Source organism: Mobula birostris, chromosome 7 (genome assembly GCF_030028105.1).
Source record: "Mobula birostris isolate sMobBir1 chromosome 7, sMobBir1.hap1, whole genome shotgun sequence".
In the NCBI taxonomy this organism is placed as follows: domain Eukaryota; kingdom Metazoa; phylum Chordata; class Chondrichthyes; order Myliobatiformes; family Myliobatidae; genus Mobula; species Mobula birostris.
Window position 1 is genome coordinate 85023057 of NC_092376.1, and position 14881 is coordinate 85037937.

At 39.4% G+C, this 14881-nt stretch overlaps 1 protein-coding gene across 4 annotated transcripts in view; it reads right to left on the minus strand.

Annotated features, from left to right (window-relative positions):
- The window catches only part of LOC140200328 (ETS-related transcription factor Elf-1-like), a 147918-nt gene that overhangs the window by 97704 nt on the left and 35333 nt on the right, over positions 1-14881 (minus strand). The window contains exons 2-3 of one of the 4 annotated variants that reach the window (XM_072263509.1): positions 11918-12025; positions 3300-3666 (exon numbers count right to left, since the gene is read on the minus strand). In XM_072263509.1, the coding sequence (XP_072119610.1) occupies positions 3300-3371 (72 nt within the window). In that variant the 5' untranslated portion in view covers positions 3372-3666; positions 11918-12025. The other 3 variants (XM_072263508.1, XM_072263507.1, XM_072263505.1) reach the window with 3 other exon arrangements.

A 14881-nucleotide genomic window follows, 5' to 3' on the forward strand; every position in this document is an offset into this window, starting at 1 on the left:
AGGAGACCAAGTCAAAATTGGGATCAAATGCTACTGAAATTGTCTATGGCATTAATGCTAGGCCAGGTTTTAAAACAGAGTTATGAATAGAACATAGAACATAGAATAGTACAGCACAGTACAGGCCCTTCGGCCCACAATGTTGTGCCAACCTTCAAACCCTGCTTCCCATATAAGCCCCAACCTTAAATTCCTCCATATACCTGTCTAGTAGTCTCTTAAAATTCACTAGTGTATTTGCCTCCACCACTGACTGAGGCAGTGCATTCCATGCACCAACCACTCTCTGAGTAAAAAACCTTCCTCTAATATCCCCCTTGAACTTCCCACCCCTTACCTTAAAGCCATGTCCTCTTGTATTGAGCAGTGGTGCCCTGGGGAAGAGGTGCTGGCTATCCACTCTATCTATTCCTCTTATTATCTTGTACACCTCTATCATGTCTCCTCTCATCCTCCTTCTCTCCAAAGAGTAAAGCCCTAGCTCCCTTAATCTCTGATCATAATGCATACTCTCTAAACCAGGCAGCATCCTGGTAAATCTCCTCTGTACTCTTTCCACTGCTTCCACATCAGTGAATGTAGGACTGTGACTCTGCACTAGGATATCAATAATGTAGAAACAGTTTCAGTGTAATAAGATTTCACTTCACTGAATGTTTGGTACATGCAACTATGTATAAGGTCACTGTATGCTGGACTTGATCATGTGTTATCGATGTCTACAAATGCAGTCCAAGAAAACCTCAAATAAATCAGAAACACCTTTTAGACCATAAGACATAAAAGCAAAATTAGGCCATTCAACCCATCAATTCAGTTCCACCGTTTCATCATGGCTGATTTATTATCCCCTCTCAATCCCATTCTCCTGCTTTCTCCCTGTCTCTCTCTCTCTCTCTCTCTCTGGCTATCCGTCCCATAGTATGATGATGGTTCCTTTCAGTCAGTTAGTGGGGTGGTACCCCTCTCCTTAGAAAGGAACAGCGTGTGCGTGAGTGGATTTTAGGTGAGAAGGGGGTTGCACAGGTGCAGACCCACCCTCTCGACATCCCCTCCCAGATCCAGCGGCATGGTGGGGTCCGGGATGGCTGGCGGAAGTTCTGTTGCAGTGAATGGCCAGATCAAGCTTCGATGCAAGGGATGCCCTTTCGCGCTTCACGGCATGTGTTTGCTAGATGGCCGTTGACCCTACGAGAGGGTACATCTGCCCTATGACAGGTCTTGTTTTTCGTCCTGCAGTGTGTCTAGCCACCCTCCTGACCAGGCAAGCCTGGTGGGAGAGCCAGTTTAGTCGCCGACTACCCGACCATGCGACAGGTAGTACTGGGTTACATGGTACCGGTAGCACTCAGACAAGTGACTTCCCTGGAACCTTTGACTCCCTGACTAATCAAGAACCCATCAACCTCCTCTTTAAATAGGCCCAATAAACTGGTCTCTACTGTCATCTGTGGCAACGAATTACAGAGATTCACCACTAGCTGGCTAAAGACGTTCCTCCTCATCTCTGTTCTAAAGGACTTCCCTGTGTTCTGAGGCTGGATCCTCTGCCTAGATCTCCCATTATAGAAAACACACTCTCCACATCCACTCTAACCAGGCCTATCGATATCTGATGCGTTTCCATTCTTCTGAACTCCAATGAGTAAAGGCACAGAGCTACCAAAAGCTCCTCGGGTGTTAGCCCTTTCATTCCTGGGATCGTTCTAGTGAACCTCGTCTGGACCCTCTCCATTGCCAGCACATCCTTTCTTAGGTAAGGGGCCAAAAGCAGCTCATAGTAATCCAAGTGTGACCTGATCAAGTGTCAGCATTATATCTTGCTTTTACATTCTAGTCCTCTGGAAATACATTGCATTACCTTCCCCATCATCAACTCAACCTGCAAATTAGTCTTTATGGAATCCTGCATGAGGACTCCCAAGTCCCTTTGCACCTCTGATTTCTGAATTTTAGAAAATATTCCATGCCTTTATTCCTTCTACCAAAGAGCATGACTATGCACTTCCCTACACTATATTCCATCTGCCACTTCTTTACACATTCTCCTAGTCTGTCTAACTCCCTAGAGACTCATTGCTTCCTCAATATTACTCCACGTATCTTCGTATCATCTGCAAACTTGGCCACATGACTCCAACATCTTCTCGGCCACTGAGGTCAGGCAAACTGGCCTATAATTTCCTGTCTTTTGTCTTCCTCCTTTCTGAAAGAGTGGGGTAACACTTGCAGTTTTCCACTGCTCTGTACCCATTACAGAATCTAAAGATGCCTCCACAATCTCTTCAGCTATCTCTTTCAGAACCATGGGGTTGTAACTTTTATACTTTCAGAACTTTCAGCTTCCCAAGCACCTTCTCCTTATTAATAGTAACTACACTCACTTCTGCCCCCATGGCACTTCAATTTCTGGTCTACTGCTGGTATCTTCTACAGTGAAGACTGATGCAAAATACTAAAAGTTCGCTCATCATTTTTTTGTTCCCCATTACTATCTCTCCAGTGGTCTGATGTCCACTCTCACCTCTCTTACTCTTTACGTGTCTGAAATACTTTTGGTATCCTCTTTTTATTATTGATATATACCTTCATATTTTATTGTTTCTCCTTATTGATTTTTAGTTGCCTTCTGTTGGCTTTTAAAAGCTACCCAATCCTCCAGCTTCACACGAATTTTGTTATATTATATGCTCTCTCTTTTGCTTTTATCCTGCCTGACTTCCCTGGCCAGCCATGGTTGACTCATCCTCCCTTTAGAATACTACATCTTCTTTGGGATGTATCTATCCTGCACCTTCTGAATTGTTCCCAGAAACTCCAGCCATTGCTGTTCTGCCATCATCCCTGCTACTACCCTCTTCCAATTAACTTCAGCTCCTTTCTCGTGCATTTTAGAACTCTCCATGTTTCTTGTGCAGTACTTTGCACATTCTGCATGATAATTCCCTGTGTAGCAGCACAAGCTTTATAGAGCTTCAGTAATATTGTTCCTGAATCCAAGGATGGAATGTTAGCCATTATAAATTGTTCTCATTTCAAAGCTCAGTTCTGTGCATACACAAACTAATTTGTTGAGAGGAGGCTGACCAATTTCGTTCTTACAGCTTACATTACACACACTAATCTTCTGGCTGGAGTAAGGAATTCAGGTTTCCTGCAAATTTCCAACAAGAAGTACAAATTACTGCTATGTGGAAATTAAATTCATTAATCATTCACCAAGGAAAACATTTTCCTACTGTTCTAGGTACAGTATTCTATCAACAATCTTTACTACCTATGTGTGGATAGCATCTTACCTCCTGTGCATTTTCCATGTCATTACTTGCAAACTCAAATACAAGTTCATTTTGTCCGACAGCTGTCGCCATAGCAGTGCATTCCTTGTGCTACAGCAATAGAAGAGTTGGTCCACTTGATATGGGGAAAGTCCTTCTCATCAAAGTATATGAGTTCCCATTAGATTACAAATATTTTAGTTCATAGCTGGCTGTGGGTACTGATGATAAGGTGAAGCTTTCAGGGTTGATATAAGTCCCAAAGAAATTTGAAATTTCAAAAACAGCAAAGAGGGTTATGAGACTTCGGGTGTGAGAGCAACGAGTTCCTGCCCTGGATCCTGTTTCCACAGTCAAATGTTTCCTGTACAGACCAAGTTGTTCTGTTCTGGAAAAGAAATAGATTCTGTCATTTGAAACAAGCATGGAATGAAACAAAAGTTAAGAATATCAATGTATAAAAACATACCAGATGGTTTTCTTCGATTTTAAATTTGTAGTGAATATGAATGGAGCCAAAGACTGGATTCACAAAAGTTTGGTCAAACTTTAATGAACACAGTCAACACAATATTGATAACAGTAAGTTTTCACCATGTGCCAATCAATGGGATCTATTTTCTTCAACAACGAATGACAAGAAAATTTAAAAATGAAGCAGACCCTTTACAGGAATCCTGTTAACTGTCACAGAAAGATCTTCACGGATTTGTGTGTTTATAAAAGAACCTTCAGCTGCTTTCTGCTGTTTCCTTATCTCTGCTGCAACCTTGCAAGAAGCAGGAAGGAAACAGCATTGACTACGTCATGGCAAACCAAAAACTGCAAACAAACATTCTCCATTGGCTTGCACGAAAAATGCAAGGCTCCAGTTCAGTCAGAGGGAAAAATAAGTTTCTGATTAATTTAATGTTCAGTTTTTATTTTAAATAACTTTTCTTTGGTCTGAAGATTTTGGTTGAGATTGACCAAAGTTGTATTCTGTGAAAAAGCTCAAATATTCTTCATGATATTAACATGTATTTTGTTATATCAGAAAAAAAACATAACACAATATATGGAGCTGTTCAATAACCCTTATTAACCCTTGTTCAAAACAATTGAGAGGGACAACTGCGATATAAATGAACTCTGACGGCCTGAGCTGTAGTAGCATTTTGCTGATAGCTGCCCTGCTGGTGTGCGTTTTCTCAGTGAAAGCTAAAATCTCTGAAGAAGAGAATAGATTTTAGGAGAAATATTTTGCACTTAAGCATTTATGTGTTTTCAAATTAAACACTTAAACATGGTTTTAGTAGACAAGCTCACTCTCCCAAGTTTATTTCTGATGACATTTGTAAGGAGTTTGTCTGTTCTCCCTGTGAAGATATAGGTTTCCTCTGGGTGCTCAATTGTGCAGCAATTTTAAGGGATGTGGGTCCCTCGGTTCTTCTGTTCATTTACACTGTGAAGAATCTACTAAACCTGTACACTGCCTTTAGATTTGACCTACCAAAGTGTACCACTTCAGACCTTTCATGATTGAACTTCTCAGCCCAGCTCTGTATCAAATCAATGTCCATTTGTAACCTACCTACAACAACCTTCTACAACACCACCAACCTTTATGTTATTTGCATACTTACTCATCCAATCTTCCACTTCCTCATTCAAGTCATTAATAAAAATCATAAAGGATATGGGACCGGGAACAGATCCCTGCAGAACACCATTTATCATTGAACCCCAAGCAGAATACATTCTGTATAGTACTATCCTTCGCCTTCTGTGGGCAAGCCAATTCTGAATCCACGCAGCCCAGATTACCCGGATCTTGACTAGCCTCTTGACCTTCTCAATGAGCCTACCATGAGAACCTTGCCAAGTGGCTTACTAAATATCTATTTACATCATATCCACTACTCTACCTTCATGAATGTGCTTTGACACTTCCTCGAAGAATTCAGTCAGGCTCATGAGACGTGACCTACCCCTCACAAAGCCATCATGTCTATTCCTAATCAGACTAGGCTTCTCCAAGAAGCATAAGGAGAAGCTTTTCTACCACTGGAGGTGCTCTTAACTAAAGTTAAAAAAATAATTGGATGAAGAATCATGACTGAGAAACTTCTTTGCACTACCGCTTATTTTGATTTCAAATGCTGTGCATGAAAGTGTGGCAGAAGGTGACCCAACAATAACTTTTGACAGGTACTAGGCTATGCCCTTGAAAAGCAAGGACATTTGCAGGTGTAAGGCAAATCAAAGATAGACTAATTAAACAATTATTAGAAAGAATTGCCAGCAGTGCGATGACTAATTGGTTTCCTTCTGAGTTGTTTGAATCTGTAACTTATAAATCTACACCATTAATATCAACCAAGAATGTATTTACTTGAAAAGCTTCCTCTCATTTTGGGTATATTAATACAAAACCATCTCCTTCCTTGTTAACTTCTAAATGTGAATGAATATTCACAGTCATGAATAATCCACTTATGTATTATGGTTTGTGCACTTGTAATTATTCCTCATGAAGCTCACTGAGGTGGTGTTAAAACATTGATGGGTGTAGCTTTCCCCCAGGGAACCATTGTGGACTCACAGCTGGTTTTAATAAAAAATGAGTTTTTAACTCTTGGTGATGAAAGTACAAAATTAAATCTTTCAGTGCTTGATTTAGGAAGCCTGTAAGTGTCAGTTTGCATTTACTCCAAGGGCACTCAAAGGGTATAGATTGATGCAAGCTAATTTTAGTATTGAGAACCTTCCCAATCTCTTGCCTTTTTCTATAATAGCATTCTCATTCTAAGTCAGACTGGGAAATTCTGGAAAGGGGAGCTAAAGATTATGGAAAGTTGATGCTGTTAGGAATAATTGCCACAGAATGTTTCATGAGGCCAACAGCTTGTTTAGAACATCATATATTTAAAAGGATATTTGCTGAGTACCTGTTAATTTCAGGAAATAGGTTATGAGTTGATTAGAACCTTGGATTGAATTGTAAAGGACACATAGTTGAGGTTGTTTGTCTTGATGCTCCTCCCACTAGTATTAAATATTGAGCTGTATCATCATTAGAATTGCTGCTGACCCCATGACCAAGAAAGATGTTTTACGTTATATCCTCAAGTTGGAAATAATGCTAATGTCTGGGCTTTGCCTTCTCTGGGATTACCTCACTTGGATTTCACCCTTGATAGTCTCAGTCCTATTGATCTGGACTCTGTTTCTTTTCCAAAGTCATATTTGTGTACTATTTGAACTTTGTGATGGAAGAATTGATTTTGGAAAATGTAGATATAGATATTGCAAATGAACGAGTAATGACTGTCAAAACAGTGACTATTATTCACTTCAGGAGAAAATTAAAGCAGAAATATTTTAAAATCAGAACAAAAAACAGAGTTCCATAAGAATTTTACATTAGTTAGAAAGAAACTAATATGCATATAATATAGGATAATAAGCTCAGCCCATGTGTGCCATTTGAACACAAGCCTGAACACTACCTCAGAGGGTTACAGCTTGACCATCTCCCATGAGTAAAACAGATGATACTGAGTTGGCAAGCCATTTATTTATTTCATAGGTTATTTTGGCCCTGAAGAAGTGTTTGCTCTCATCACTGTTCAAGATCAAGATTTATAGCTCAGATGTAGACTTTACAATTTAAATCAGGTATTTTTCAAGTATTGTGCCTGTTACAATAAAAATCCAATAGCATAGCATTCTGTGACTGCATGATGTCAAAGGTACAATTGATTTTGCAGATTACTGTTAATTCCTAAATCTGGGCTGTAATTTTCCCATATTACTACATGACAATATTTTTGAGGCAGGAGCAGTTGTACAGGACGCTATATAAAAACACCTCTTTTTTCTCTGTAACTGTAGTCCCAGTGTTTATTTGTTGTTCTAATGCTTTCCCAGGTTTATGTTGGACAACTCATTTTCTGCTGCTGTTTCTCAGTTGTACTCTGAATGAACCCTTTCACTCCACATTCCTTAAATGATGTGTTATCTGAGGACTGGAAACAGGAACCCTCGACTCAAATTTGAGATCACTTTTGTGAGTGCTTTAATTGGGAAATCAGTTGCAGGTTGGTTTATCTGCTATATAGAACCATAGAAACCATAGCACAGAAACAGGCCCTTTGGCCCTTCTTGTCTGTGCCAAACCATTTTCTGCCTAGTCCCACTGACCTGCACATGGACTATATCCCTCCATACACCTCCCATCCCATGTATTTGTCCAATTTATTCTTAAATGTTAAAAAAGAACCCGCATTTACCACCTCGTCTGGCAGCTCATTCCATACTCCCACCACTCTCTGTGTGAAGAAGCCCCCCCTAATGTTCCCTTTAAACTTTTCCCCCCTCACGCTTAACCCATGTCCTCTGGTTTTTTTCTCCCCTTGCCTCAGTGGAAAAAGCCTGCTTGCATTCACTCTATCTATACCCATCATAATTTTATATACCTCTATCAAATCTCCCCTCATTCTTCTACGCTCCAGGGAATAAAGTCCTAACCTATTCAACCTTTCTCTGTAACTGAGTTTCTCAAGTCCCGGCAACATCCTTGTAAACCTTCTCTGCACTCTTTCAACCTTATTTATATCCTTCCTGTAATTTGGTGACCAAAACTGAACACAATACTCCAGATTCGGCCTCACCAATGCCTTATACAACCTCATCATAACATTCCAGCTCTTATACTCAATACTTCGATTAATAAAGGCCAATGTACCAAAAGCAATCTCAAATTGCAGAGCACAGGCACAACTTCTTGCACATTATGATTTTTCCATTTTGGGCACTAGTCTACTTTCCAGTAGTCCACTCATCACTACAACTGATGTGCATTCAAAATGGCTGTTTCAGTTTTACAACATAGAAAAACAACATGCCTTCACTTATAGCTCAATGAAAGAAAGAGCTGAACTTGTCTCACGTTTCACACCACAAAGTTATTAACACCCAGGGTTGTCCTCTGGAGTGTGGGTTATAGTTGCATCAAATTCACACAGGAAGTTCCCCTTAAAGACATTAAGTAATGACTAGGTAATCTGTTTTAATGGTGGCCCCTTAAACCTAACCAACAACTCAAGACAACCATGATTCATCTTCAAACCTCAAACATTACTTTCCTTCTCTATTCCCTCAGTTCTAGATTATATTCACATTCAGAAATATACAAATCTATATTTTGAATGAAGTCTCTGACTGAGCCTCCACAGTCCTCCATGGAAGACAATTTCACAGATTCACCTTTCTCTGAGTGAAGACATACCTCCTTCTTAGATGCCACACATACTTGTTGCTCTGAGACTGACAATTCTTGCTCTAGGTTCCTCAGCTAGAGAATACACTTGCTCCATTTTTCCTGTTGAGGCCTCAATTGTTTTCCCTCACAGAGATCAATTTAAACTTCCTTTTTAAGCTTTTTTTTTGCATATCTTCTAAACTCAATGGCCTAATCTTCTCAATCTCTCCTCAGCTGACAGAATGGCCAACCAAGCAATTAATCTGATGAACATTCACTGAACTATAGCAGATAAATTGCACTTTAGGAAAGGAAAACAAAATTGTTCTGGATACCCCAGGAGTGGTTTCACCAAAACTCTATTATTATAGAAAGTCATCATTAATCTTGTACTCTAGAAAATAAAGGCAAACATCTGGGTTTAGCAATACACAGGTTTTTGAATATTATCATTTCCCAATGTCTCACTATTTCAAAGAGACTCTGCACTTCAGATTTTCCCCCACCCAATGCACATCGTCACGTTTCCATTTTGTTTTCTATCTTGCTGTTATTGCCCAATCCACTCAACCTGTCTGCACCTCCTTGAAGCCATATTGTAGGCTCAGCACTTCTCATAGTCCACTTGCTTTTGTGTCATCAGCAAACTTGGAATTATTATATTTGGTTCCCTCATCCAAATTGCTGATATAAACTGTGAAGAGGGTGGGCCCAAACACTGATCCTGTGGTATCCTGCTATGCAAACAGCCTTCCAATCAGAAAGAACTCACTTATTCCTAAAACTTGTTTTATTACTGCAAAAAACACTTGTAATCCATACTAGTGCATTAACCCTGATTTCATGGGTTTTAATCTGCGTTCACCACCATCCAATGTGGATCTTTGTCAAAAGCCTTCTGAACGTTGATATACTCCACCCACTGGCCCATCCTAACAAATTCTGCTAGATATATCCTCCAAGTAGTCCAATAAACTTGATTTTCTGTTTATGAATTTAAGCTGAATCTGCTTAATGATACTTGTTGATACCTTGCTATCACTACGGCTGCTCATCCTCTTTGAGGTTGCCTCAGTTGTTCATTTTTCTCCCTTGATCAGTCTCAGCAGTCACATTGTCTACAGCCTGCAGCCTGACCCCCACCCTCTCTAAAAATCCTCAGGAGAATGAATCTCCAACTAGCTGGCTGGTAGAGACAGATTGTGCCTCTACACTCCTCGCAACTTGTCTTTTCCTTCTACATATCTAATCATATTTGTTTATTATTGTCATATGCACCAAGATAAAGTGAAAAACTTTTCATTTCCCATGCCATCCAGACAGATCATCCCATACATAATGACATGGAAGATAGAAATAGAAAACAGAATACAGAATGTAGTGTTACTGTTACAGACAAAGTGCAATGAAGGTAGACAAAATGCAAAGGCCATGACGAAATATGTTGGGAGATCAGGAGTTCAAGAGTTCATCTTTTAGCATGGGATAAATGGGAATCACATTTAGCACCCTCCAATCTGTGAGAACAATTTTGTAATCTGTGGAATTTTGATTATATAAGATGATAATTAGAGCACCAACTATCTTTGCTTCATTGAAGAGTGTGATAGAAGCTATCCTGTGTCTGGTGGTTCATGCTGTCAGACTTTTTAGATCTGCTGCTTGATGGGAGAAGGGAGAAGACAGTGACCAAGGTAGAAGGAGTCCTTGATTCTTACATCTTTGATTTTTAAAAATTTCTTGCATGTATTTTTTTGCTTCTTGCTAGTTTTCCCATATTCCACTCTCCCTTTCTCTATCAATGTCTTGTCCAAGCTTTGTATTCTAAAATGTTCCCACTCCTGAGTCTGAATATTCTTCCTGACACCTCTAAAAAAGCCTTTTGCTTGGATTTCATGCTATCTTTAATTTCCCTGTAATCAATGTCTTGCACCACTTTTCCTGTTCTGTCTTAGTGCCTCTTCTATAACTGTTGTGAATCATTATTTCTTTAAGCGTTAGCCATTGGCCTTTCACCATCATACTCCTAAACCTAGTTTCCTAACCTACACAGCCACACTGCCCCCTCACACATTCATTGTTTCCTTTGTTTAGATTGAAAACCCTAGTTGCATACTGAGCTGCATCACTTTCAAACTTAATATATTATTTAATATAGCATCATGGTTGTTTTACAGACACCCCCTCTACAGCAAGATTATTCATTAACTCTTTCTCTTTAGACACTACCAGAGCTAAACTAGCCTGTTACCTGCTGTTTCCTTAAAATGCTGATCTAAAAGTCCACTTTATAAATAATCAAGGAATGTATCCTTGGGATTTTAAGAAGTAATTTGATTTGCTCACTTTGTATGTAGATTAGGACCCCAGAATACATGCTGCCTCTGCGTAACAAACAGGTTTCATGTTTTAAAAAAATCACAAACAAGACAAAATCTGCAGATGCTGGAAATCCAAGCAACGCACACACAATGCTGGAGGAACTCAATAAGCCAGACAGCATCTATGGAAAAAAAGTACAGTCAACGTTTCGGGCCGAGACCCTTTGGTATTTTTTAAAATAATATCCACAAGTTAATTTTGTCCATAAGTCCTTCATTATGGTAATCATACCAGCATGGTATTGTAATAAATGGCATCAAAAGCACATAAGACTGTTAAGAGAGAACAATTATTAATAGTGGAGAGACAGAGAAAATGATTTCTGCTGTTTGTAGGAATTAACGTATCATGTACATTAGACTTCTGTATTTAATATTATGAAAGCTCATTCAGATGTATGGTATTGTATCCCTAGGGATAGCCTATACTCCTGTTACATGATTCTTTGATTTCCTTACTTATGCCAAATCCAACATCAAGAGAGAAGCCACCAATATGAGATCCTTTCTAACTACTATACTGATGTCATCCTAATTTACAACATTGTTCCATTTGTTTAGATACTTTCCTAGTCATTCTTTAGTGTCAAGTAGCCTGGAATATGTCTGACTTTCGTCACTCTGAAGCCATGTTTCTGTAACAGCATCCTACCATTATTCAATGAGAGGCCTGGCTCAAAGGAAGATCATGAGGAAATCTAATGAAGGCAACGTGAAGGTTGGATCAGTGATGGTGAAGTATCAACAAAGCTTTCAAACAAGAAATTTTGGCAGTTTGTAATAAAACAGATCAGCTCAGCTAATCAACAAGAGTGATTTTATCCCCAGTACGACCTCCTAGCGGCCTATTCATTTCTGAAATGTTTATATTTGAACCTGTTTACTAACTTATACCAATTCTAGTTCACACCTTATCACGAACTTTGTGACATTGATTGCAGTCATAATCTGACTGTTTAGAAATCATATCTTCTTTTTCTGAGAAGGGGTGCCTCCCTGAATAAATAACTTACCTGTTCACTTCATGGGCATGATCAGACCTGTTATCTATTGCATTTTTTCTTTTGTTTCATTTCTTTATATGCATTGGAAGAAAGCTTGGAGGCAAAATTGATGTATCCCTGTAATTAGAAGGAGATTCAATATTTTGCTTATATTATGAATGTGAAGTAATTCTGCATCCAGGTTAATTTTAATGCCACATTTTAAATCTAAGATACAGAACAAGTAAGTGCCAGTTGAATTTTCATCAAAATAATCCCACATTTTCCATTGTGAATTCTGTTTTTAGAAAAAATGGAGCAAAATTAATTAATCAGGTCACAGTAAATTACCAGATTACAGAATACGAGCCTAACAGTCTGTCAACTATTTTATGTTGTCAGCCACTACTCTTTGCCTCATAAGTTGCATTGAATGCTTCATCTTTTGCTGGATGTGGGTAACTAATGTGAATAATGTTGATAAATGCCTTGATTAAATGTAATGCACTATTGACCGGCTGACCATTAGACCCAGTACAGATGGACACAAGAGTTGTGCTTCCAGCTCCAATTTTCTGAATGGCAAACACTAGCTGAAGATGGCCAAAAACATGCCAGAGCTTGTCTATAGCTCCTGCAACTGTTGCTGAAAGTCACACAACAGGTTGGGAAATTTGCAAAAAAAAAATCATTACTATTGTTTTCATCCGACTCACGTACTAAAACAATTTATCTCTGTTTTCTGATGGAGCTGGCTGTAAAGCTAATGGGGAAGTCAATCAGTTCTTAAAGTGTATTTTTCATGGCTGTCGCAGTATATCAGCTGTTACATGCTCAAAGAGATCTGTTTTTTTTTGTGAGAACGCTGTAATGGTCTTTTGGAGGTCACCCGATGTGATTTTCCCACCGATGTGAGGTCACGTGATGACATGTGCCCCGGGACTATATAAGGGTCGACTCAGGTGACGCAGTAGGTTTTTGAGTTTGTAGATTTCCAGGTAGAACGTGTTGTACCTCCGTTTCTGTTGCGTGTTTGTTTTTTGTGACGCAGTTTCATTTTTAAAACGGAAGGTGCGTTCTCTTACAAGATATTGTTTTATTGGACTGGAAAATTGTGGCTGGAAGTGCCAATTTACTCAATTCTGACATTTGAAGGGAGAGTGAAGAATTCATCGAAGGATCGAGAGAAGTCGGCATCGTTTGGCAGTTCAATAAAGAATCGACCTTATTGATTCTTCGCTGGAATAGCAACCTGCATCGAGATAATTGTTGCCAGAAAGAGCAATGAGTTCATGCAAAAGGGTGCTCTCTCTCTAAAAGGAATTTAAGGTCAGTTGATTTAAACTGTTTATTTTCGGCATCGTGAATACTGTGGACAGAACCAGCAGTAAAGGTGCATCGGTGAAGAAATCCTTCTCCAGAGAAGTCTCTCCCAATTGAACGTGTACAACTGTTGGACTTTCGAAGTTATTGCTTTAGGAACTATATCTGACTGTATCGCTTTAAGAACTGTTTTCGTATTTAACGCTTTAAGAACCAGAGCCGAGTGGCGAGTCGGTGAACGGCTGCTTACCTGTTTAACCTCCGGTTAAAGTTTTCCTTTGTTTTTTTTTTCCTTATCATTTATACATGTTTAATAAATGTTTTGTTGTTTTTATATAACCTGTCTCGATTAATATTCATTGTTGCTGGTTACGTAACATGGCATAGAAGAAAGATGTGGAGGTGAGAAAAAACTGTCAGGATTGCATGGGGGAGAGGTGAAAAGGTGAAATGCCACTCACCTACGGGAGTTAGTTTGTCCAAGGCAATGTCTAACTTTATTCAACCCCTCATACCATGTGGAGTTCCAGGCCACTGTGTTACAAACTCAACACAAGCCCAGTGATCACTGGAGTGCATGATGTGTGAGATACCACAGTGAGGTCTGTGGACAAAAGTGTGTCTGCAAGAGGCCATGTGCACAATGCATGGACCCTGTCTGGATCTTCTGATTCAGATCTCTTGTTGCTTTTCTGGAGGGTTTGAATCTTGATTAACAGAGAGTGAAAAATGCACCAGAATTTACCTTCAATGGCCAATTTCTGTGTCAAGTGAATAAATGAGGCTGCACATTGTACGACATCAATTGTTGCATGAATAATATCAGACATGTGTAAGGAGATGATCATGAGGCCATTGGCCCAGTGCAATTCACCCACCATAGGGGTAAGGGAATGGTCAGTCGAGAATGCAAAAGATGTAAATATGGTTGTAAGATGAGAAACCAGTGAAGTTGATTCTCTGTTTATGTTGGACAACTAAGAATGGAATCAGGTGAGTCTGTGTCCACCCAGCTAGATGATAAAGGAGAAACATTGATGGAAGAGGAACGTGGTTAACTAAACCAAAAATACATCCACACACCTTCCTCCTCACCTGATTTCACCCATCACTTGCCAACTTTACGCCTTCCCCACCTCCTCCTTCTTATTCTGGCTTCTTTCCCCTTTCTTTCCAGTCCTGATTTAGGGTTTTGGTTTGAACCATTGACTGATTGTTCCCTTTCATAGATGCAGCCTGACTTGCTGAGTTCCTCCGGCACTGTTGTACATGCTGATCGATTTCCAGCACATGCAGAACCTTATGGATTTATGAAACAGATCAGAAATATGTCAACCTCTAAAACTCCCAGGAAAACCCCAACTTCAGAGTTTCCATCCCAAAACTCTACCTTCTTTATATGTCTTGTCCAGTAAATATGCTGTAAATATTACATCGAGATCATTTTTGTACTGTTCATTTTCAGACTCAAGCAGGATATCAGAAATGATGAAAAGCATGCCAAGGAGTTCATGATGATTAATAGAGGTACTGAAATTCAATTCACCCACAGACACACTGATGATCTTAAATCAGGTCACATCTGAAACTAACAAGAATGTCACATCTAATTAGTGATATTTGAAATTCTAGATCTGACTCTACATGTGGATTTAGAGCATATGCCTACCA